The 23,701-nt window shown below is 54.1% G+C and overlaps 1 protein-coding gene across 6 annotated transcripts in view; it reads left to right on the top strand.

The window, feature by feature from the left end:
- Positions 1-23,701, top strand: part of TESC (tescalcin) — a 76,209-nt gene that overhangs the window by 35,219 nt on the left and 17,289 nt on the right. For 3 of the 6 annotated variants that reach the window (XM_037996474.2, XM_037996473.2, XM_008004854.3), the window contains 5 exons: positions 6,927-7,007; positions 14,744-14,883; positions 17,036-17,097; positions 17,206-17,313; positions 21,792-21,839. In XM_037996474.2, the coding sequence (XP_037852402.1) occupies positions 6,927-7,007; positions 14,744-14,883; positions 17,036-17,097; positions 17,206-17,313; positions 21,792-21,839 (439 nt within the window). Of the gene's footprint in view, positions 1-6,926; positions 7,008-14,743; positions 14,884-17,035; positions 17,103-17,205; positions 17,314-21,791; positions 21,840-23,701 lie in introns of all 6 variants that reach the window. The other 3 variants (XM_037996475.2, XM_008004855.3, XR_005239839.2) reach the window with 2 other exon arrangements.

The following is a 23,701-nucleotide window of genomic DNA, read 5'->3' as shown; positions in this document are numbered from 1 at the left end:
TTCCCTGTGGCCTTTCTGTGATCAACCTCATTTAAACTTGTGTCAGCCTCCTGCAGTCCCCTTTCCTTTCTCTGCTGAATTTCTCTGCAAAGTACTCATCACTGCCTGAGATACTCTATTTCCCATCTGTTTTGTGCTCTCCTAGATTCCCCATAAGGGATCCTGTCTGTCTGATTTACCTCTGCAGCCGGCACCTAGAACAGTGCCTGGCTCCTCGAAGGAATGCTTGTCGTGTCGCTGAGTTGCTCTCACTGTAAGAAGTCAACGCCAGGTGTCGGGGAAAGTGGGGGACTGACATGGGGCAGGGACAGGGATGAGAAAGTATGTGCCTGGGGGAATGGTCTTGGTGACATTGTCCAGCTTTTGAAAGAGGCATTTGCCAGGAGCAAAAAGGACCAGTCCTTTCTTGCCAGAATCTTCTGTGCAGAAGTGTGGATAGGAGAATTGCCTGGTACATCTGGGCAATTCCAGGTGCTTTGAAACACTGAGAGATTAAGAGGCCAGCAGATCTCACGAATTCATGTGCATGTGAATGCCCGGGAGATTGCGTTAAAATGCAGGTTCTGTAATCCCAGCACTTTGGGAGGCCAAGGCGGGAGGATCACTTGAGCCCAGGAGTTCAGGACTAGCCTGGGCAATATAGTGAGACGATGTCTTTACCAAAAATAAATTGGGTGTGGTGGTGCACACCTGTAGTCCCAGCTGCGCAGGAGATTGAGGAGGGAGGATCACTTTAGCCTGGGAGTTCAAGGCTGCAGTGAGCCATGATTGCACCACCATATTAATGCAGGTTGATTCAGTAGGTCTGGCGTAGGGAGAGATGGTGTATCTCTAATAAGCTCCAGGTGATGCAGATGCTGCTGGCCCAGGAACCACACTTTGAGTATCTTGGCTACTGGGAAGACATATGCTGAGTGACACGCAGTCTCTGCCTTCAAGAGTCCCCATGGGGTCTCAGCTTTCCCACTATGGGGAACGTCAAATGCTGAACAGTGAGTGCAGCAAGGGGAACTCAGAGGGGCATTGGGCAGGCAGGCCTGCAGAGGAAAGACCCAAGTGGCCTCCTCAGTGTGGGGAGCCCTGGAACGGTGGAAGTTCCAGCCTGAGAATCTGGGGCCTGGCTGCACCCTCACCTTGGAGGTCGGTTAGCCTTGCAGTGGTTGGCAGGGGTTGGGGAGCACCACACTCAATACCCCTAGAGAGAACTTTGCAAGTGAGCTGGGCCCCAAAAGCTGCCGGAAACCAACCCACAGCACGAGGCTTGAGGAAGAGCCCAGCACAGTCCTCCGTGGTTTTTTGAGTCTGGTCCTTCCCTTCTTGTCGGCCTGACGCTTGTCCTGCCCGCTTCCTGGGTCCCAGATGGGGCCTCTCGGGCTGGCGACTGGGTGCTGGGTGAGAACAGATGCCGAGGGAAGAGCGTTCTCGCTCTTTCTCTCTTTAAGGTGAAAATGCACAACCGGAAGGAAGGAAGTGGTGAGCGCGAGGAAGCGCAAGACGGTTTGAGCCAGCCTGGAGATGGAGCTGGAGTCCCACGCCAACTCTAGCTGTGTGACCGGGGCATAGTACCTTTGTCTCCCTGGGCCTTGTGTTCTGGTCCGTAGAACAGGATCATCATTGTTGCCACTCATGATTACATGGGGTGATTAAGTGTTGCAGTGCTTAGCACAGCTTGACGTCGCGAGAGCCCTTCAGGACTCCAGGGGGACATTCTGAAGCTCCCAGGGCTCACACTCTCGCGCAGGAGGCCTGGAAGGTGTGTGGCCCTGGAGCCCTCATGGGCAATCCCCGCTACCTTGATGGTCACTGGGGCAGCACCACTGGCCACTGAGAATCAGCTCCGGCTGAGGGCAGTGACCTGCCGTCAGCCCTGGGCTCTGAGATGAGGCAGAGCCCGTTCCCATGGCTGCAGCCTGGGCTGAGACACCTTTAGCCAAGCCGGTTCATCCAGCCCGGCGGGAACCTGGGGAGGAAGGAAAACAAAACTGACACGAGTATTGATGGAGCATGAAACTGATGGAATGAAAAGGTTAGTGCGTCCTAAGTGCTGGACTCAAGGCCGGCACTCTCCTTGTTGAGAGTTGACAGGTTTTAGGGAAAGTCCCTGAAGGCCAGGCACCACCATGCCACTGCCTGGGTCCACCAGCTTCATTCTTAACAACGAGAAGTGGCTTCATGTCTCTGCCTCAGTTTCCTCATCTTTAAAATGGGCACAGGCCGGGCGCAGTGGCTCACACCTGTAATCCCAGCACTTTGGGAGGCTGAGGTGGGCAGATCACCTGAGGTCAGGAGTTCGAGACCAGCCTGGCCAACATGGTGAAACCCCGTCTCTACTAAAAATACAAAAATTAGCTGGGCATGGTGGCGCACACCTGTAATCCCAGCTACTCGGGTGACTGAGGCACAAGAATCACTTGAACCCAGGAGGCAGAGGTTGCAGTAAGCAGAGTTCACGCCACTACGCTCCAACCTGGGTGGCAGAGTGAGACTCCGTCTCAAAAAACAAAAAAAGTTAAGAAAATAAAGTGGGCATAAGTACCTACTTTATAGGGTTGTTGTGAGCTCTATGTAATAATGTAAAGCTCTTAGAATAGTTCCTTCCATTCTGAGGGTATATAGGTTAGCTGCTGTTACATTATTATTATTACTACTATTAATACGGCTGCAGCGATTACTGTTGCTGCTGCTGCTGCCATTATTACTGTTATTATTTTAAAATTAAGAGCTTACCCTGTGTCAGGCAGTCTGCTCAGCATCTTATGTGGATTTATCTCATTTGGTCATCTAATTAGCCCCCATCATGTTACCTGGATATTCTTACGATCCCCATTTTACAGGTGAGAAATCATGGCTTGGAGATGTGCTGTGATTACTCAAGACCATGTGCCTGGTAAGGGGCAGAGCCTGGGCCAGCACCCCTCTCCCCACCTCGTGTTTGACCCTGAACCATCCCCTTTGATATGTGAAGGAATAGGTCTGCACCCATCTCACAGATGAGGAAACTGAGGCTCCAAGAGTCAGGCACCTGTGGTGAGGGGGAGGTGAGAGTCAGGTGTGGGCGTAGCAGGTGCCTATGGAGAGAGAGAGCAGAGGCAACAGGCTTCAGAGCCATTTACACACCCGCTGGGGGTTGTGAAGCCAGCACCTGGGGACAACACTGTGTCCCCAGCTCAATTCCCAGCAGGTCAGGCATGTCTTATTGCTGCTGGCTGGGGACAGGCCTCTTGTGTTGAGTTAATTTCTTCTCCAGGCACATGGGTCAGGCTCCTCTAGGTGGTTTCTACCCCACCTCTCCTTCCTCTCTCCTGGGACATTGGGGTCTGCTCTCCTTCCAGGGTCTGGACACCTGGGCCCTGAGGAAGGCACCTGGGGAAGGGCAGTGCCTCAGGATGGACCAGACAAAGAGGGAAGCCCTGCCCGCAGCCACCTTCGTTATTATTTGCTTCATTATTTGCTCAGCAAACCATTTATTGATCACCTTGCTAAGCCCAGCTGTGCAAGGCATTGAGGACAGGGTGCTGTGGAAATCACAGGGTCCCCATCCCGCAAGCTGCCATCTGTGGTGCACTCCCAGTTCACCAGACACTGCGCTGAGCATGTTGCGGACTTTATCTCCTCTAAGCTGTACAGCAATCCTGTGAGGTTCCTGTTTGCAAAGGAGCAGACGGAGACTGAGTGAGGCAACGCCGTTTGACCCAGGTAGCAGAGCAGGGTAGAACCCAAGTGTGATTCCAGAGGCTGTGCCCGTCACCCCTCAGTCAGGATCAGTGTGCCCTCTTCACAGATGAGAAAACTGAGACCGAGGAAGGATTAGCAACAGCCAGTGAAAGCCAGAGAGGGTTTGGCTAGCAGCATAGCAGCCAGTGGCTTCTCTGTTCTCCCAGATTCCCTCTGGAGCTCCTTGTGGTCCCTTTCTCAGTCCGGGAATCTGGGCCTTGGAAAATGGATTCTGTTCGGATGGCCAGGGAGAGTAGGACAGCAGGGTATCTGGTGAGAGCATGGCTGTACTCTACCTAGCTTCCAAGCTGACTCTTCCACGCCCCCACTGGGTGAGCTGGGGCAGGTCACCAAAACCTGTCTGCTGAGCCTGAAGCGTCAGGGATAATAGGAGCCCTTGTGGGGTCGCTGGGAAACGAGATGGCTCCGGCCAAGTCGCTTGCACGTTTGTGAGCTGTAGCTGTATTGTCATCCGATCGTGATTTTGTAGAATGTGATCATCTCTCCTGGTAACCTTGACTCATTCAGGGCTCTGGTCTCTCTATTCTGTCCCCTCCTGTGGTTGCCTCCCACTAATGAGGAAAAAGGGCAGAGCATCGAGCTGTCTGCCAGCAGTGAGGGTGTGACCTGCATAGAGAAAAGCATGTATCACACACAGAGGGACTTTCACAGATGGAACATGCAACAGAATGTTCCCAGCCCCCAAAAGGCCCCTATGATCCCTCTCGATCACCCCCAACTCCGAGGCAGTTCATCACCCCGACTTCTAGCTGCAGAGGTTCGTGTTGTCACTTTGTGTTCTTTACATAAATGGAGTCGTACTGCAGTAGCACAGTGGTTCTTTTTTGTTTTTTTAAAGACTTATTAGAAAATTTTAACAGCTTTATAGAGATGTAATTCACATATTATAAAATTCGCCCATTGAAAATGTGCAGTCCATTTTGGAGCACCTCGGAAAGAAGCTCCGCACCGGTCAACCCCCACCCCGCCCCTAGCCCCCGGAAACCGCATCTCTCCACTTTGTCTCCCTGTATTTGTCTTTTCTGGATGTTTCCTCTAAATGGCATTGTACACCAAGGGGCCATTTGTGTCTGGCTTCTTCCACTGAGCATCATGCCTTCCAGGTGCATCCGTGCTGTGGCATGGATGAGAATCTCGTTCCTGGACAGGTGCAGTGGCTCAAACCTGTAATCCTAGCACTTTGGGAGGCTGAGACAGGTGGATTACCTGAGGTCAGGAGTTTGAGACCAGCCTGGCCAACTGGTGAAACCCCATCTCTATTAAAAATACAAAAGTTAGCTGGGCGTGGTAGCACACGCCTGTAATCCCAGCTACTTGGGAGGCTGAGGCAGGAGAATCGCTTGAACACGGGAGGCGGAGGTTGCAGTGAGCCGAGATCACGCCGCTGTGCTCCAGCCTGGGTGACAGAGTGAGACTCCATCTCAAAAAACCAAAACAAAAAACCTTGTTCCTTTTTATGGCCAAAAAATAATCTTATTTTTTTTTCATGGCCAAATAACATCCCATCTCTCCGGCCAGCTGTCCCGAGTCTGCCTCCTTCTTTGGAACTGGGTTCCTGGGAATCTAAAACATGAGTCTGCCCTGACGTGGCTCCTGAGTTTGGCCAGAGGCCACGAGTGAGCCCAGCCGAAAGGCCTGGGTGGGAGGGACAGGAGGCCGTGCCGGGGACACAGAGGGACCCAGGACCCAGGGCCAGGTCCCCAACCCCCTGACCACCACCAATCTGCTTTCTACTGCCGTGTATTTACCTGTTCCAGAGAGTTCATGTAAATGTAATTATGTAATATGTGGCCATTTGTAACGGGCTTCTTTCACTTAGCATAATTTTGTTTGTTTGTTTGTATTTTGAGATGGAGTCTGAAAACTCAGAAGTTTTTTGAGACTACAGTCTACCAGGCTATGGTGCAATGGTGAGATCTTGGCTCACTGCAACCTCCACCTCCCGGATTCAAGCAACTCTTGTGCCTCAGCCTCCCAAGTAGCTGAGATTACAGACAGGCATCACCACACTCGGCTAATTTTTGTATTTTTAGTAGAGATGGGGTTTCACCACGTTGGCCAGGCTGGTCTCAAACTCCTGACCTCAAGTGATCCGCCTGCCTCGGCCTCCCACAGTGCTGAGATTACAGGTGTGAGCCACTGTGCCCAGACTCGCTTAGCACCATGTTTTTTAGATTCATTTGTGTTGTAGCATGTATCAGTACTTGGTTCCTTTTTATGGCTAAAAAATACTCCATAGTGGTTGCAGTGAGCCGAGATTGCGCCACTGCACTCCAGCCTGGGCGACAGAGCGAGGCTCCGTCTCAAAAAACAAACAACTCCATTGTGTGGACCACATTTTATTTCTCCATTTATGAGTCGACAGATGTTTAGGCTGTTTCTGCTTTGTGGGTGGGGAATGCTGCTGTGAAATTCATGCACAGGTTTTTGTTTCTCTTGGGCATATCCCTAGGAGTGGAATTGCTGGGTCATCTGTTAACTCCAGGTTTAACCTTTGAGGACCTGCCAGACTGTTTTCCAGAGCTCCAAGCCAGCACCCCACTGCTCTGAATACTTACCTGGGGATTTGAGGATAGGTTTCAGGCAGTCTCTGAATCCCCAGAATGGACACAAATCCCATATCTCTGCATTTTTTTTGGAGACGAATGTCCAGTCCACCTCTTGGATTCTCAAAAGTATCTCAAGGCCAGGCCAGTGGCTCATACCTGTAACCCCAGCACTTTGGGAGGCTAAGGCAGGAGGATCACTTGAACCCAGGAGTTCAAGACCAGCTGGGGCAACGTGTCAACCCCTTGTCTCTACAAACAATTTTAAAAATTAGCTAGGCATGGTGGCGTGCACCTGTGGTCCTAGCTGCTTGGGAGACTGAGGCAAGAGGATTGCTTGAGCTCAGTAGATGGAGGCTGCAGCGAGCTATGATCGCACTACTGCACTCCAGCCTGGGTGACAGTGAGACTCTATCTCAAAAAAGAAAAGTATCTTGAGCCTCCAAATCCTCCCTGCCTTTGCCCAGTCTAAAGGTTAGAGGAAGGGGCAGATAAGTGAAGCGTATTCCAGTTCTGTCTCCTAACTGAACTATTCTCGTGGGGCCTGTTGGGGATCCAAAATACAGCTTGATACAGGATGAAAATGCCAGCTGACATCTGCTGTCTTTTCCTACTCTCTTCCCGGTATCTCTTCTTGGAAACCAGCAAGGAGAACTTCAACAATGTCCCAGACCTGGAGCTCAACCCCATCCGATCCAAAATTGTTCGTGCCTTCTTCGACAACAGGTGGGCGTTTTCCCCTGAACCAGCCCAGTGGCAGGCACCTTTGTGTTGTGTGACATCTCATGGTACTCATTGCCCAGAATGGCCCTTTGAGCTGATGCCCAGAAGAGGGGACCGAGCTGGGTAGGGATTATAAGCACTGGTTTGGGGTTGGACCATTCTGGATTCATAGCTGGGCAACTGGGCAGCTCACTCAAGTTCTCTAGGCCTCTGTATTTGTTATCTCTGGCTGTGTAACAAATTACCCCAAAACTTCATAGATTAAAACAATAGCCAGGCATGGTAGTGCACACCTATAGTCTCCACTACTGGAGAGGATGAGGTGGGAGGATACTTGAGGCCAGAAGTTCGAGGTTGTAGTGAGCTGTGATTGCACCACTGTTCTCCAGCCTGGGCAACAGAGTGAGGCCCTGTTTCTGGAAAAAAAAAAAAAAAAAATGAAAACAACAATTAAAAAAGAATAATTCTCTTAGAAAAATTCTAAGACAACTGTTGAGGAAGACTTTTTAAAAAAGAAAATTCAAGGCTGGGCATAGTGGCTTATGCCTATGATCCCAGCACTTTGGGAGGTCAAGGTGGGCAGATCACCTGAGGTCAGGAGTTCAAGACCAGCCTGGCTAACATGGTGAAACCCTGTTTCTACTAAAAATAAAAGAATTAGCAGGACACAGTGGCTCACGCCTGTAATCCCAGCACTTTGGGAGGCCGAAGTGGGCAGATCACTTGAAGTCAGGAGTTCGAGACCAGCCTGGCCAACATGGTGAAACCCTGTCTCTGCTAAAAATACAAAAATAAGTTGGGTGTGATGGTGCACGTCTGTAATCCCAGCTACTCAGGAGGCTGAGGCAGGAGAATCTCTTGAACCCGGGAGACAGAGGTTGCAGGGAGCTGAGATGGTGCCACTGCACTTCAGCCTGGGCGAGAGTCCGTGAGACTCCATCTCAGGAAAAAAAAAAAGAAAGAAAAACTGGAAAGCGTTTATTATCTCACCATTTCTTTGGGTGAGGAAAGGAACCTGGGTGCAAATTAGCTGAGGGTCTCAAAGCCTCATTAGCTTCAGCCACGGCATTAGCTGGGACTGGGGTCCCTCGCCTCGTGGCTCGACCAGGGAGGCTCTGCTTCCAGGTTCAGCCTTGTGGCTGCTGGCTGGACCATCTCCTGGGCCCCTCCACAGAGCTGCCCACAGCATGGCAGCTTGCTTCCTCCGGAGCCAGCCGTCGAATGAAACAGCGGGACATCCCACTATCTTTTTGTAACTGACACCCCGTTCCTCCTGCTCTGTCTCTTCGTTAGACGTGAGTCACTATTTCACCCCCCTCTTGATGGGATGGCACAGGGACGTGACTACCAGGAGACAGGGATTTGGGGGGCCATCTGGGAGGATACCTCAGTTTCACCATCTCTAAAATGGAGATAATTGGCCGGGCGCGGCAGCTCACACCTGTAATCCCAGCACTTTGGGAGGCCAAGGCCGGCAGATCACTTGAGGTCAGGAGTTCAAGACCAGCCAGGTCAACATGGTGAAACCCCGTCTCTACTAAAAATACAAAAAATTAGCCAGGTGTGGCGGCTTACACCTGTAATCCGAGCTACTCGGGAGGCTGAGGCAGGAGAATCCCTTGAACTCGGGAGGTGGAGGTTGCAGTGAGCCGAGATCACACCACTGCACTCTAGCCTGGGCAACGGAATGAGACTCTGTCTCAAAATAAAATAAAGTGGAGATAATCATAGCACTTGCCTAGCAGGGTTGCTGTGAGGGGGAGTGGGGGATGTGTGGTGAAGCGCGAGGTTAGCTATTCATATGTTCATCGCCGTGGCTTACAAAGAGGTGTGCACCCTGGCCAGTGTCCCAGAGCTGAGGCACAGGCCAGAGCTCATGCCCCAGTGTCCAGTATTGTTTAAGGTGAAAGACCTGGGTGCGCAGGATGGAGCCTGGAGGTGTCTGGGACTCTGCGGGCGATGAAGGGGTGGGTATACCCTCCCCATGCTGCTGGGGCCTGTGGCAGCCACACTGAGGCCAGCCAGCCTATTTGCTCCAATGTCCCCACGTCTGCAAAGATGGTTGGGAAGTGGAGGATGGGCAGAAAGAGGAAAGACAGGAACAGGTGTGGTGTGGTGATAAGACCATGGGGCTTCCCTGATGGTTTTGAGCTGTGCAGGGATGAAACACTCACCCTAGTTCTGCCAGGGATGTGGGACCCTGGGCAAGGTGCTGAGGCTCCCTGAGTCCCACTGGAAACTGGGGGTGCTGCTCACCAGGAGAGGGGTCCTTCAGCTGCCCCTGGAGATGCAGGGGCCTTCCTCTGTGGCCCATGGGGCAAGGCCTGGCGAGAGAGTGACCAAGAGTTAAACCAGAAAAGCAGGGAGAGAAGGTTCCAGGCGATGGGAACTGTGTATGCAAAGGCCCTGTGGCACAGGGAGCTTGGGGAGCTGAGAGGCAGACCTAGCTGGATCACAGAGAGGCCAGTGTGGTGTGGGGAGGGCAGGCTGCATCGGGCAGCCTCTGTGGACCAGCAACAGGGGTCTTCAGGAGCTGAGATGGGGGCGCTGATGGACTTTGAGGTGAGGGTGTGGGGGGTGGGTGAGCCAGGTTTGCACTTTGCAGAGGTCGCTGTGGCTGCTGGTTGGTTGTAGGGTGGGAATGGGAGGTGGAGGCCAAGGAGGAGTGAATCGTGGTCCCGGGCTTGAGTCAGGGCTGCCCTGAGGATCTGGGGCACAGGGGGTGGCTCTGAGCCACCTGGGAGGTTATAGATGAGGAGGAAGGGTTGGATCAGGAGTTGGGGTGAGAGACCTGGTACCGAAGGAATCTTCACGGCCAGTTGCCATGTTTGCCAAAGAGGAGGGGCCTGTGGAGCTTAAGTGACTGAAGTGTGTGAAGTTGCACAGTCGGTGGCAAAGACAGAGTGGAATCCGGTGCACCAACTCCCTTTAAATCCTGGTTCTCAGAGAAAGGACTCAGAGGTGGGCGGTGTGTCTTAGGCCAGTCCCCAAATGAGCCAAGGTAGACGTCAGGGTGGGAGGCATGGCCCCTGACGGGACCTAGAGTTGGAGGCACTGACAGGAAGATGGTACAGGGGACCAGAGCCCAGGGGGCGCCTGTGCATGCGTGTGTGTGTGTGTGCGCGCGCGTGTGTGTGTGTGTGTGTGCGTGTGTGTGTGTGTGCGCGCATGCACGCGTGTGTGTGTGCGTGCCCACGCGAGAGGGAGCATGTGTCCACGTGTAGGGAGTGTGTGTCTGCGCGAGGCTTGTTTTCAGAAGGCTTGGGTGCAACTCTGGCCAGTTGTAAAGTTGGAAGAGGGAACTTCTGGGGTGGATGAGAGGTGGATTTCACAAGGGCATATGTTTGTCCAAACACAAGACCTGTGCATTTTAGTGTATGCTCTTATTCCTTAAAGAAAAACTTGACCCGAGGTCACTTGGCTGTCAGCTGCCACTTGTAGGAACTGGGATTCCAACTCGGGTCTGTCGGCCTCACGATCCTGGACAGACCCAGGAGTTGTGTTTTGGGCTCTTGGGGTGGCATTCACGTACCTGCCAGGCTGTTCTCCATCAACAGCTGCACTCCAGGAGACACGGTGTGGGGAAAGGGCCAGGGCAGATGCCTCTCTGTTTTCAGAAGACAAGAGGGTGCACTGGGCATGCCACTGCCAGACGTAGGGACAGGCAGATGGAGGCAGTAGCCGCCGCCTCCTTTGAGGGTCTGATTTAGGACAGAGCCATGGAAGGACTGGCACAGGCGTGGCGCTCCCTGAAGGTGGGGACAGGGACCTCAGTCACTGGGGAATATGGAGTGTTCAGAAGGTGCACGTTGAAACAAGTGGCCACATCTCACATCTCAGGGGGACTCCAGGTGGGACAGGCCTGTGGGGACCCTGAGGAGGGAGCTAGGCAGAAAGGGGCGGTGAGGTCTGCGCTGGTGCGGGTGGCTGAGACCGCCCTGCAGGCCTGGAAGTCCAGGTGGGACTGGGGATTACCAGGAGGACGGGGGAGGCCCCAGGAGGGTGTTGAGCAGGGGAGCGACAGGCTCCGATTTGCATTTTGCAAAGCTCATTCCGGCTGCACTTGGAGTGCACGGGAAGGTGGGGGCTGGGCCAGGCAGCTGCAGGGGCCAGGAGAGAAAAGGAAGGTTCCCAGGGGACTGACTAGAGGTGTGAACCTGGGGGTGGGTTGGGTGCGGGGATGTGGGGGGCATCCAGGAGACTCCGGGTCTGAGAGCAGCTGTCATTGTGCCTGCCTGATGGAGCTGCCATTGAAAGATGGCCAGGGATCCGGGCCGAGCCAGAAGTGAAGGGCGGTGGCCAGGTATGGGGCGGTGAGAGCCTCCCCTATGGGTCCCCGGACCTCAGCCTCCAGCTGCTCTTTAGAGAAACCTGGTGTGGAGAAAGGGAGGTGCCAATGACTAAGGCTGGCCCAGAAGTTACCGAGGGAGGGGATGATTTTAAAAAGGGTTTCCTCTGGCCTGCACCCAGAACACTTCGTGGGCTACAGCTGGGAGCTTGTAAGTATTGGACAAGGGCTTCACGTCATATCCTGTAAATGCTGAGAAGAAGCTGGAGGAGGATTTCAGAGGAGATGCTGGAAACAGGATTTTCCTTTCAAGAAATACCAGCCTCAGCCTTTGTTCCTAAGACTCTGGGAACAGGTCTTGGGGAAGGGGTATTGTGAGCCCATCCCCACCTCCAGGGGCACTCCATTCCTTACAGGAGAATTAGAAAGTTAAGGTGGCATCTTTGCAAAAGGAGAGAAAATGGCCTGCCCTCATGCTGGGCCGCAGATTTAGATGTAGCCCCTGTTTTCTATCCACTGATCTTCATCCTGGTGCTCATTTTAGAAATGGGAGTAGAGCGCTGAGTATGGTGGCACGGCCTGTAATCCCAGCAGCTGAGGAGGCTGAGGCAGTAGGATTGCATATGGCCAGGCTTCAAGACCAGTCTGGGCAATATAGTGAGATCGCATCTCTAAAAAAAAAAAAACCTTTTATTTAGAAAATGGAGTGGAGAGCAGGTGGGGCTGGTTCTAGGTGCTCTGTCTAGGTTTCCTTGGCGCTGGCTCTCATTGCCTTTGGAGACCATAATGTTGGTCTCTGCAGACCTCTGGGAGCACTCGGAAGGGAAGGGACCCTCCTTCCTTGAATTGGGTCCTGAGGCTGAAGCAGAGCAGGTCTCAACCGTCCCAGAGAAGGACACACACCCTGCCTTCCCCAGGGGTCTGTCACATTTTCACCCGTGCTAATCTTAATCCCTCTTGCTGCAGCCTAAACCACTTGAGAAGGACGTGTGAGCCAGTCGCTGTGGGAAGGGCTTTCAGAGCGGCCTGATAAGTCCGGGGGCTATTTTTATGCTCTGTAAATTTGGTCTGTGCCGCCCACAGTGAGAACTTCAAGGTTATTAAAGCCTGTGGCAGGAGCAGTTGGGAGCTTCATCCGATAAAAGAAAGAAGGGAGACCTGTGAAAACACATAAAGATGGGCCTTCCTGAGGGAAGGACGGATCTCATCCCGCAGATGGGCAGTTTTTGCCTTCTCTCATCCAGACTTGGGACCCCACCTCTCCCTGGAAAATCCGGAAGAGAAAAATAAAAAGAAAGGGAGTTCCCGGGCCACTCAGAGGCCGTCGTATGGGTGTTAGTGTATTTGCTGGGTGCTGAAAAGGAGTAGTAGATGAACCTCTAAAGAGAGAATTGCAGTGGAGGCGCAGTCATGCCCTGGGTGGAACCCAAGTGACATCCAAGCACTAACCACTAACCGTTAGCCACCCCGGGCCAGCTAGGTACTGCCCCTTCCGAAGGGCCACAGTGAGGGGCTGTGGTAGAACCTTGAGCTTGCCAGCTGTATGACAGCCTCCCCAGCGGCCTCGGGCGCTCACGGTCGCAGTCCGTTAGTGATAAGGTTTGAGGACAGTGAGTCAGGAGCTCGGGTTTGCAGTCATCTCCAGGCTGTTTGTTTTGTTTTGTTTGAGACAAGATCTCAAACTCAGTCACCCAGGCTGGAGTGCAGTGGCGTGATCTTGGCTCACTGCAGCCTTGGCCTCCTGGGCTCCAGCAATCCTCCCAGCTCAGCTCCCCAAGTAGCTGGGACTACAGGTGCACGCCACCGCACCCAGCTCATTGTTTTGTATTTTTTGTAGAGACGGGGTTTCTCCCTGTTGCCCAGGGTGGTCTTGAACTCCAGAGCTCAAGCAATTGGCCTGCCTCAACCTCCCAAAGTGCAGGGGTTACAGGCGTGAGCCATTGCGCCTGGCCTCCAAGCTATTTTCTTAGCAACTGCCAAGACCCGAGCTGGACCACACATTTCTGAGCCCCTCATCTGGGTGTCAGGCACTGAGCCCGGCATGGGGCATGAAACGTCCCCATCCCCTGGAACACCAGCCTTTCTTGCCTCCTCCAAAAAGCACATTGATACGGCCAGCCTCAAACCTGCCCTAACTTACCACAAAACTTTCAATCATTGGCAAACTTTGTATTTGGGTATAAACAGATTACTTAGTGATGCTTGCAGTCAATCACCATCCTAAAATTTTGAACTAGTGAGAGCGAGCAGAGGTTGGCAAACTTTTTCTGTAAAAAGACAAGGAGTAAATATTTTAGGCTTTGCGGGCCACGCAGTCTCTCTTGCATCTACTCAACTCTGCAGACAAGCGTAAATGAATGGGCATGGCTGTGTGCCAATAAAATTTTATTTATGGACACTGACATTTGAATTTCATGTAATTTTCACTCGTCATGAAATACTATTCTTTTGACGCTTTTTTTTTTTTTTTGGCAAGCATTTTTTCAACTATTTAAAAATGTGAAAACCGGCCAGGCACATGGCTGTCACATATAGTCCCAGCACTTTGGGAGGCCAAGACAGGAGGATTGCTTGAGCCCAGGAGTTTGAGGCTGCCATGAGCTACGATCATACCACCAAACTCCAGCCTGGGCAGTGGAGTGAGACCCTGACTCTGACAAAATTAAGATAAAAATGTGAAAAGTCTTTTTTTTTTTTTTTTTTTTTTTTTGCGACAGGGTCTACCTCTGTCACCCAAGCTGGAGTGCAGTGGTCTGATCTTGGCTCACTGCAACCTCTACCTCCCAGGTTCAAGCCATTCTCCCGCCTCAGCCTCCCACGTAGCTGGGACTACAGGTGCACACCACCACGCCCAGCTAATTTTTGTATTTTCAGTAGAGGCGTGGTGTCACCATGTTGGCCAGGCTGGTCTCGAACTCCTGACATCAGGTGATCTGCCCACCTCGGCCTCCCAGAGTGCTGGGATTAGAGGCGTGAACCACCACGCCTGGCCCAGAAAGTCTTCTTAGTTCATGGGCTGTATGAAAATAGATGATAGGCCAGATTGGGCCTGTGGGCGGTTTGCCAACCCCTGAGCTAAAGGAAAGGATCGGGAGAGGTATTTGGTGAGTTACTGGATTGCTTGGTTTCCTCATAAATGCTCGCCTGTGTGCACCGTCACACACCCACGCTTCCCTCTGTCCCCGCCTGAATCAACAGTCATGCAGTGGTCTGTCTCTCTTCCACCTCCCTAATGGGGAGCTCCATGAGGGCGAGGCAAGGACTGAGCTTTCAGCTTCTGGAGCCCCCAGCCCCTCCACGAAGCAGGTTTTTGGGGCACAGACTCAAGGCAAGAGCAGCCATCGTGGGTCCAGTTTGTGCCCTGAGAGCAGAGTTTTCAGAGCTAATGGTAGCAAGAGGACAAGATCTGGTTCTTCATTTATTTCCAAAACCCTCCTTGTTGCTCCCGTAGGAACCTGCGCAAGGGACCCAGTGGCCTGGCTGATGAGATCAATTTCGAGGACTTCCTGACCATCATGTCCTACTTCCGGCCCATCGACACCACCATGGACGAGGAACAGGTGGAGCTGTCCCGGAAGGAGAAGCTGAGATGTGCGTGCCACTGAGTCCCCTTGCTCACACCTGGCCTGGGGTGCAGCCTCCCCTAAGTCCTCAGAACACAAGGCACCCCTGCAGCAGGAGGCTGGGTGTGCATTGGCTTGGGGGCTTGGAGGGCTTGGGGACACCAGCCCTTGTCCCTGTGAGGCTGGCATTGCTGTCTCCCGTTCCCGGCGCCCTCATCCTAAACATTCCTCAGCAGCTTGCGGCTTCCTGGGACTAGAAGGGGGTTGTGCGGTGGCTGTGAAGTAAGGCCCTTGATGCAAAGACCTGGGTTCCAATGTGGCCCCTCTCACCTACCAGCCATGTGACCTTGAACCTTGGCCCAGAACGTGGGTATGCTGTGTGTGGTTCTGAGGGCTGGGCAAGATCACACAGTCGGCCTTTGGCACACAGGAAGTGCCCCCTATAGTCAGTTTCCTCCTCTCCCTCCTCCGTGGTTTGTGCTATTGCTGGGTTCCTGAGACCAGCCCCACTATGTTCTGGCTCCGGAGTGGGTTCAGTTGTGGTCCCAGCTGGTCAGCCGCACAGGTCCCAGGCAGTGGCCCGAGTCACATCTCCTTTTCCTGTGGCCTTTCCCATGACTCTTGACATCCCTCGGTGCCCCGCCCCAGGTCAGCCTCCTCATCAAGAAAATGTAAACATGGGACTTGACTATATTTAGCACTGGAATGTGTACGTGGGGCTGGTGGGAACCGCCCGGCGGGGGGGTCCCTGGTGTGAGCCTGGCTTCCTGTCTGCTCCAAGGGGTGAGGAACAGGACGGACTCAGGTCCAAATCCCTGGTTTCCTGTCCCTTAGCGGTGTAGTCGTGGGCAAACGCCTTAACTTCCGTGAGCTTTGACAGTCTGTCTGGGAGGCAGGGCTCAGGCATCCCTGGCCTCTTGGGGTTGGGTGAGAGGGAGATTGAGAGGTTTTTGAAGCGCTTTGCACACCTGGGCATCTGGTCAGTGTTCAATAAATGCCCGCTGGGCTCAGTGGCGCATGCCTGTAATCCCAGCACTTTAGGAGGCTGAGTGGGGAGGATCACTTGAAGCTGGGAGTTCAGGGCCCAGCCTGGGCAACAGGGAGAAAGACACTCACCTCTACAAAATAAAAAAATTAGCACAGCATAGTGGTGCTGCATGCCCGTGGTCCCTGGTACTCAGGAGACTGAGGTGGGAGGGTGGTTTGAGCCCAGGAGATGGAGGCTGCAGCGAGCTACAATTGCACCACTACATTCAGCCTGTGTGACAGAGGGAGACTCCATTTCTGAAAAAAATAATAACAATAACAAATCAATGCTGGCCAGGTGCGGTGGCTCACACCTGTAATCCCAGCACTTTGGGAGGCTGAGGCGGGCGGATCATTTGAGGTTGGGAGTTTGAGACCAGCCTGGCCAACTGCTGAAACCCTGTCTCTACTAAAAATACAAAAATTACCTGGGCATGGCGGCGTGCACCTGTAGTCCCAGCTACTTGGGAGGCTGAAGCAGGAGAATCTCTTGAACCCAGGAGGCAGAGGTTGCAGTGAGCCCAGATCGTGCCACTGCACTCCAGCCTGGGTGACAGAGCGAGACTCCATCTTGAAAAAATAAATACATTAAAAAAGAAAATGCCAACACAGGAGACTTGGCAGAGCTCCAGCTCCCAAGGCCGTGCTAGGAACAACAGGGAGAGGCCCCCTCCCGGCCAGCGCCTCCCTCATGCCAGGCCTGGGACCGCCCACGTTAGATCAGTCGGGCCCAGATCAGAAGCATTGTGGACCACGACCTGCCACGGCTGAGACGATGGGGCCTCCTGGGGCTGTGGGAGCAATATTTTGAACTCAACACTGTTGACTTGTGTTAACGGGTAACGCTTACTGTCGTCATGTTCATGCTCATGGGGCCACAGCGCTAGCTCTCAGCCCTCCTAAGGCCACGAGGTAGACACTGTTGTTATTCCCATTTTACAGATGAGGAAACTGAGGCTCAGAGAAGTTAGGTCATGGGCCCAAGGTCACCCAGTAGGAAGTGGTCAGTCTGGTCCCACAGCTCGTGCCTGACCCCTCTGGCTTTGGCATTGAGGTTTGGTTACTGGTGTCTTTTGCTTAGTTTAGTGTAGATTTCGGGCTGGCAGGGGCCAGGCCCCGCCTGACGGAGTCCCCTCTGTCCCCTGCCACCCCAGTTCTGTTCCACATGTACGACTCGGACAGCGATGGCCGCATCACCCTGGAAGAATATCGAAATGTAAAGTATGCTCCTCTGGCCCGCCCTGGGTTCCTGGCACCTCCCTCCCGCCCCCCACAACCCTGATGGAGGCCCAAGATCACCGTTTTTTTCCGCCCCACCCGGCAGGTGGTCGAGGAACTGCTGTCAGGAAACCCCCACATCGAGAAGGAGTCCGCTCGCTCCATCGCCGACGGGGCCATGATGGAGGCGGCCAGCGTGTGCATGGGGCAGATGGTGAGCGCCCCTGCAGCCCTCCTGAGACACGCAGTGCCTTTCCCGCTTATGCGCTGTGTTTCTGGAAGGCCTTACGGGGCATGGGGCCTGGTGTATTTTGCCACCTGCTCTACCTGTGGCCTGTGGGGCTCAGAAACCTCTCCCAACCCTTCCTGTCCCCCAGGAGACTGAAGGTCCCAGTCCCCAGAGGACTGCACAAGGCAGGGAAGCAGAGCTCGAGGTCCAGGAGCCCCCATCTGCCTAGCCCCCCGACCCCCATCCTGGCCTCAGTCAGTGCTCACAGCAGCACTTGGCCCTGGAGCCAGGCCTGGGCAGCACATGGCACAGGCTGGCCTGAATTAGTTTATTAACAAATGACTCAGAGGCGACTTCTGGCCTTGGAGCAGGGGTCAGCAGGGAGCCCTGTTGGGGACTGACAAAAGCCGATGGCGTGGGGTCAGATGGAGGAGCTGAGGTAGGGGCTGGTGTGTAAATGACATGGAAGAGAGGGGAGCGGCCTTCCCATGTTCATCATTTCCTACATTTTGCCTCATTTTAACTGGTGGGGAAACTGAGGCTCAGAGAGCATAGAGAATCCTCTAGACCTTGCGATCTTTCCTGTGCTGGGAAGATTTCCTCTTGTAAGGACAGGTGCAGCCCCACCAGCCCCTAGCCCTGAGGCTCGCTCTAAGCCTCGGGACCACTCAGGAAGGCAGGTGACCACCTGGGTGTCATGTGTTCCCTGAGGGGTTTGGATGGCCCCACTGACGCGGTCAGCCCTTTGCCCCTGTGTGTCTAAAGCAGGTGCGTCTCTAGACACCCTGATGGTTTTGTGTTTGCCTAGCCCGGAGCAGAGGGGGGTTCATGCTGGATCCTGCTCTCTGTGCCCCAACCCCGTCCTTGAGGGACATGAGGCCACCTGCCTGGGCCTGCTCCCAGAGGCGGGGGCTGTGGTCGGTCGGCTTCCTGGCATGCGTTTTATCTGTCTGCCTCTGGAGCCCGGGGGGAAGCTTCTAGCTTGGGTGAAACCTCTGCACTCAGCAGATTAACCACCACAGGAGAGGGCTCGTGACCTCGGTGGGGAGAGCAGGGATCCCCGCCGGTTGTCGGGCCAAATTCCCATTTGATTTAATTACACTCTCCTTCTTCAAATTGCTCCCTGTCCCACTCCAGTTTCAATTGGTGACAGTTTTCTTAATTTGCTGTAGTGAAATTGCTGGCAGCTGCTGATCTGCATAAAACCCCAGCAGCCTGGGAAGCAGCGGCATCTCGGGGCGGAGGCGGGCTCCGGGGTGCACCCGCTGCCCACAAGCCCCCGGGAGGTGGAGGTAGCCCCGGAACCAGGAAGGCAGCTGCCAGGCAGAGGGCTCATCTGCACCTCTTTCTTCACTCACGGGTCCTCCGGGCGCTCTTAAAACTGGGCGCTCTTAAAATCCTTCTGGTGTAAACCTCAGCCCGATAAACCCAGACCGAGCTGTGTACGGGCCTGAGCTAGGGGCAAGGGGCAGCTGCATCGGTTCAGTCCCGCCTGGCCTCTGAGGACACTTCCTGTTCTCACCGTGCCACCCGCTGAAGACAAACGATCCATGGTCCCCACTTTAATGGGCTTCCAAAGGCAGTTATTGACTGAGGCAGGATCTCTCTTTTTTTTTTTTTTCAAGACCAAGTCTCACTCTGTCACCCAGGCTGCAGTGCAGTAGCACCATCTTGGCTCACTACAACCTCCACCTCCTGAGTTCAAGTGATTCTCTTGCCTCAGCCTCCTGAGTAGCTGGAATTACAGGCATGTGCCACTACGCCCGGATAACTTTTGTATTTTTAGCAGAGATGGGGTTTCACCATGTTGGCCAGGCTGGTCTTGAACTCCTGACCTCAAGTGATCCACCCACCTCGGCCTCCCAAAGTGCTGGGATTCCAGGCGTGAGCCACCGCGCCAGCCCGTGGGATGTTTTGAGAGCGCTTTCTCAGGAGGTCGCACCCACGGATGCTTGACGGGGGACTGCGTCCCCCACTCCCTGCCCTCCTTCCTTGCACCAATCACCCCCTTTCCAGCCCCAGACTCTGGCCACGGGGGCCTTTTCTATAATTAGCTCCGCTTGGCCAGCCTGGGAACCTAGGGTGGCCTGGCAGGGAGGGCAGCCACTGTGCCCGTGAGTGGGAAGACAGGGAGGAAGGAGCCCTTAGGGACAGGGCTGGCCCAGGCTAGCCGAGAACTTGTAATTTATTATTTATTTTGTAAGAGACAGGGTCTCATTCTGTCGCCCAAACTTGAGTGCAGTGGTGTGATCATAGCTCACTACAGCTTCCATCTCCTGGGCTCAAGCCATCCTCCTACCTCAGCCTCTGGAGCAGCTGGGACTACAGATGTACAACACCACACCCAGCTGATTTTTTAAAGTTTTTTAAAAAAAGAGATGTATTGCTGAAAAGAGATGTCGTTATGTTGACCAGTCTGGTCTCGAACTCCTGGCCTCCAGCAATCCTCCTGCCTTGGCCTCCCAATGTGTTGGGACGACAGATGTGAACCACTGTGCCCGGCCAAAATTTTTTAAGTATAAAGAGGAAACTAAAAGGCCTGCAAAGTCCTGCCAGTAGAAACAGCCCTCAAGGACTTGGAGGCAGCTCCCCTCTGTGCCTCTCATCTGTAATACAGGAGAGAGACCAGAACCCAGCTCAGGGCCTGTCGTGAGATTGGCATCTGTCATTAGATGCTAACAATAGCATTTGGTCACCTGTAATCCCAGCACTTTGGGAGGCCAAGGCAGGTGGATTGCTTGAGGTCAGGAGTTCGAGACTAGCCTGGCTAACATGGTGAAACCCCATCTCTACTAAAAAATTTAAAAATTAGCCACACATGGTGGTGCATGCCTATAATAATCCCAGTTACTTGGGAGGCTGAGGCAGGAGAATCACTTGAACCTGGGAGGCAGAGGTCGCAGTGAGCCAAGATTGTGCCACTGCGCTCCAGCCTGGGTGACAGAGCGAGACTGTCTCAAAAACAAAACAAAACCATAGCATTTGGAAGGCACTTGGGACATACATGCCTGGTGCATAACACGCTTAGTGTGTGCCTCCTGTGTTCTTACACGCACGTACAGAATTTCAGAGAGTCACAGAGAGAGCTTCGAGTCTCGCTTGCTCCCCCACCAGCCCATGTCCTCTTCCCTAAAAGGACTCCCTCCTGGTGGGTTTTTTTCCTACATATACCAACGTATACATGCATGTCTTTTATTTTTGATTTATGCAAAACATGATTGAACTGATGTGGCTTCCCCTTTTCTCCGTATGACCCCATGCACCTACAGGGCAGATGGTGGGGGTCTGGTTATCAGTCTCAGGAAAGGTTTGCACGCACAGACCTGCAGACATCTCTCTGCTTGTTGGGTTTCGTTTTTTTGTTCTTTATCTGCTGTATACATATCTCAGAGCCTTTTCCATAGTGAGACAGAGATCAACCCCTTCTTAACCCGTTTTTGCCTGAGGTTGCAGCTTTTAGAATTTTTGCAATCAGACCTTGGTGATGACCTTGAGCAGTAGGATATAAGTAACTCCCACAGCTTAGCGTTCCAGCAATGGAACACTAGGCATAAGTGGTTAATGATTGCCTCTGCTGGTGGATGGTGGTTAGGCCAGTGCTGGCCTTGCAAATAGGGTGGATGACTGAGATTTATGTCCCTCGCCTTCTATTGAAGGGCACCTGGGATGTCAGCAGATTTTTGCTGTCACGAAGCGTGCTGCTGGGTGAGGTTTTTGGAGGCTTGTCGGTGGGATCCTGAGAGTATCGGTGAAAGGGGCAGGAGCTCCTGGTGTCGTCCCCAGAGCAGGCAGGATGCAGAGTAGATGGAGACTGGCTCTGCCAAACCTGTTCAGCATGGAGAGCCTCCTTGCGGCCACCCTCCGGCCGTGCCTCCCTGGAGGTCCTGGGTTATCACAGTGACTCATGAGGCATCAGGCGTGGGCCTCACAGGCTGGCCCTGTGTTTTGCTGACCTCTCCCTCGAGGTCTGTGAGCTTAGATTAGCCTGGAATCTTCTTACCAGCACAGCACAGCACAGCACATCGCAGGCATGAAGAGGCCGGCCCTGGGGGGGACAGGAGGCATCTTGGTGGCCCAGCTGCTGGGGGGCTGGTGGTGAGGTGAGCTAAGTGGGGAAGGAGAGCCCCTTGCCCCCGTGTCACCCACACCTCGGATTCTCCCTGGGGGACTGGGGGTGGAGAGGGATGCTGCTCTGAGCCATGCGTTGCCAGGGCCCTGGTGAGCCACGCTCAGCTCCCATCCCACCCTCAAGCCCATGAATGAGGATATTGGAGGTGCAGGGTGACCGGCTGCGTGCTGGAGGCAGATAATCCAGAACGTTCCCCTCTTCTGATTCCTCCCAAACAGCCTCAACCACTTACATTCGGGTGTTGGTGGGGAGGGGAGGCCCGTGGACCGTCCCCCTGAGGAAGCTGTGTGGGGACCCGCACCACTCACTGTCCACCCTGTGCTTCTGTCCCCAGGAGCCTGATCAGGTGTACGAGGGGATCACCTTCGAGGACTTCCTGAAGGTGGGTGGCCTGGGCGTGGGGGCCTTGGGGAACCCTTGAAGACCTCGTGTGGCCCACTGGTCAGGAGGGGACATGGCTCTTTACCTGCAGTGGCAAGGGACAGGCTTCCTGGGTGACTGACATCTCAGTAGGAAGAGGTCAACTTGGGCGTGGCCTTTAAAGCAATTTAAACTGGTTTTTCTTATTTTTTATGGAAAAGGGAATATTCACACACAGTCAAAACAACGTAAGCAGTACAAAAGCGTATACAGTGTAACCCAAATTCTCTCTCACCTGGGGTTCCACTGCCCCTCTCAGAGGTAACCCCTGTTGTATGTAGGCTGGGCCTGGTGGCTCATGCCTGTAATCCCAGCAGTTTGGGAGGCTGAGGTGGGCAGAGCACCTGAGGTCAGGAGTTCAAGACTAGCCTGACCAACATGGTGTAACCCCATCTCTACTAAAAATACAAAACTTAGCCAGGCGTGGTGGCGGGCGCCTGTAATCCCAGCTAGTCGGGAGGCTGAGGCACGAGGATAGCTTGAAACCAGGAGGTGGAGGTTGCAGTGAGCTGAGATCGCGCCACTGTGCTCCAGCCTGGGTGATAGAGTGAGACCCCGTCTCAAAAAAAAAAAAGGAAGCCCTGTTGTAGTTGGAACAGGGATTCTGGGAACTTTCCGTGTCTGTAGAAATAGTGTTTCTCAGAAGCTCAGATTGGAGCCGACTGCACACGCTGTGCCCGGGCCTTCCTCGCTGTGTCCTAAGATGTCACTTTCGTAAAGCGGCCGCCCACCCTGCTTCCTCCCTGATGACCTCTCCAGCCTCTGCTGGTGGGCGGCGGTTAGGCCAGTGCTGGCCTTGCAAGTCAAGAGCTGCTCCTGGCCATTTAGATAATCAATCAGATGCCCTGTGGCAGGGAGGGGACCCCCGCCCCGTCCCCCTCCCCGCACTTGGGCCCTGGGCATCACAACCGTGTTCTCAAGTGCTTCTGGGGGGCTTGAGGAAGACAAGGAAGTCAGGGGAGCAGGAGACCAAGAGGGAGAGAGGATTAGGGAAGGAAGGATCATGGCTTCTGGCCAAGGAGCCCAGAGCAGGACTGGGGGACTGGGCCCTCAGGATCACAGCCCCATGGAGCCAAGGCTGAGCCTGGCAGCCAGTGGTTAGACCCGGCAGGAGAGAGGAGAGGCAGGCAACAGGGCCCGGCTGTGATAAAAGGCTGAAAGGAGACTGCGGAGGTCGGCAGGCCCCCAGGACTGCCGTGCACGTGGCCCCCCCCGGGGCTGGCAGGGCGGACAGGCTGGGAAAAGGCAGAATTTGCACTTGTGCTGCAGACTCACTCTGGCTTATGCTGGGGACCCGGTCACCTGAGCAGGTGATGCCCGCCAGAGCAAGACAACAGGACGAAGAGCTAGAAGGTGGAGGAGGGAGGGAGGGTTGGGGAGGAAGTATCACGGCTTCAGACTGAGTAGAATGAATGTCTTTGCCTCTGAAACCAACTTCCTTCCCCTAAAGGCTGGCCTCTGCCAGGCCCCTAGTGCCCCCCAGCCTGTCCCTGTATCCCTGAGGGGTCTTTTGGGAACAGCCGGCTCTTCCCATTCCCTGGTTCCTTCCATTGCCCTTGGTGACCATGTTGCCACCTGGCACTTAGCAGAAACCACTGTGAGTGGTCATGTGTGTGACCCTGGGAACGCCTCGTGCACCCAGCAAGGATAGGGCTGCTCGACTGGAACCAGAGCTGTCTGCACACCCCATGACACCCAGAACAGCCTCAGGAAAGCAGGAAGTACTGGGGGGCTGCGGCCAGAAATGTCCCAAGGCCTCCCTGTCCCCTGCGTGCCCACGGGGCTCTGACTTTCCCCTGTTACCAGCCTCGTGGCTGTCCCCGG

This window comes from Chlorocebus sabaeus, chromosome 11, assembly GCF_047675955.1.
Source record: "Chlorocebus sabaeus isolate Y175 chromosome 11, mChlSab1.0.hap1, whole genome shotgun sequence".
Taxonomy (NCBI): Eukaryota; Metazoa; Chordata; class Mammalia; order Primates; family Cercopithecidae; genus Chlorocebus; species Chlorocebus sabaeus.
This window is presented reverse-complemented; position numbering and strand designations above follow the sequence as displayed.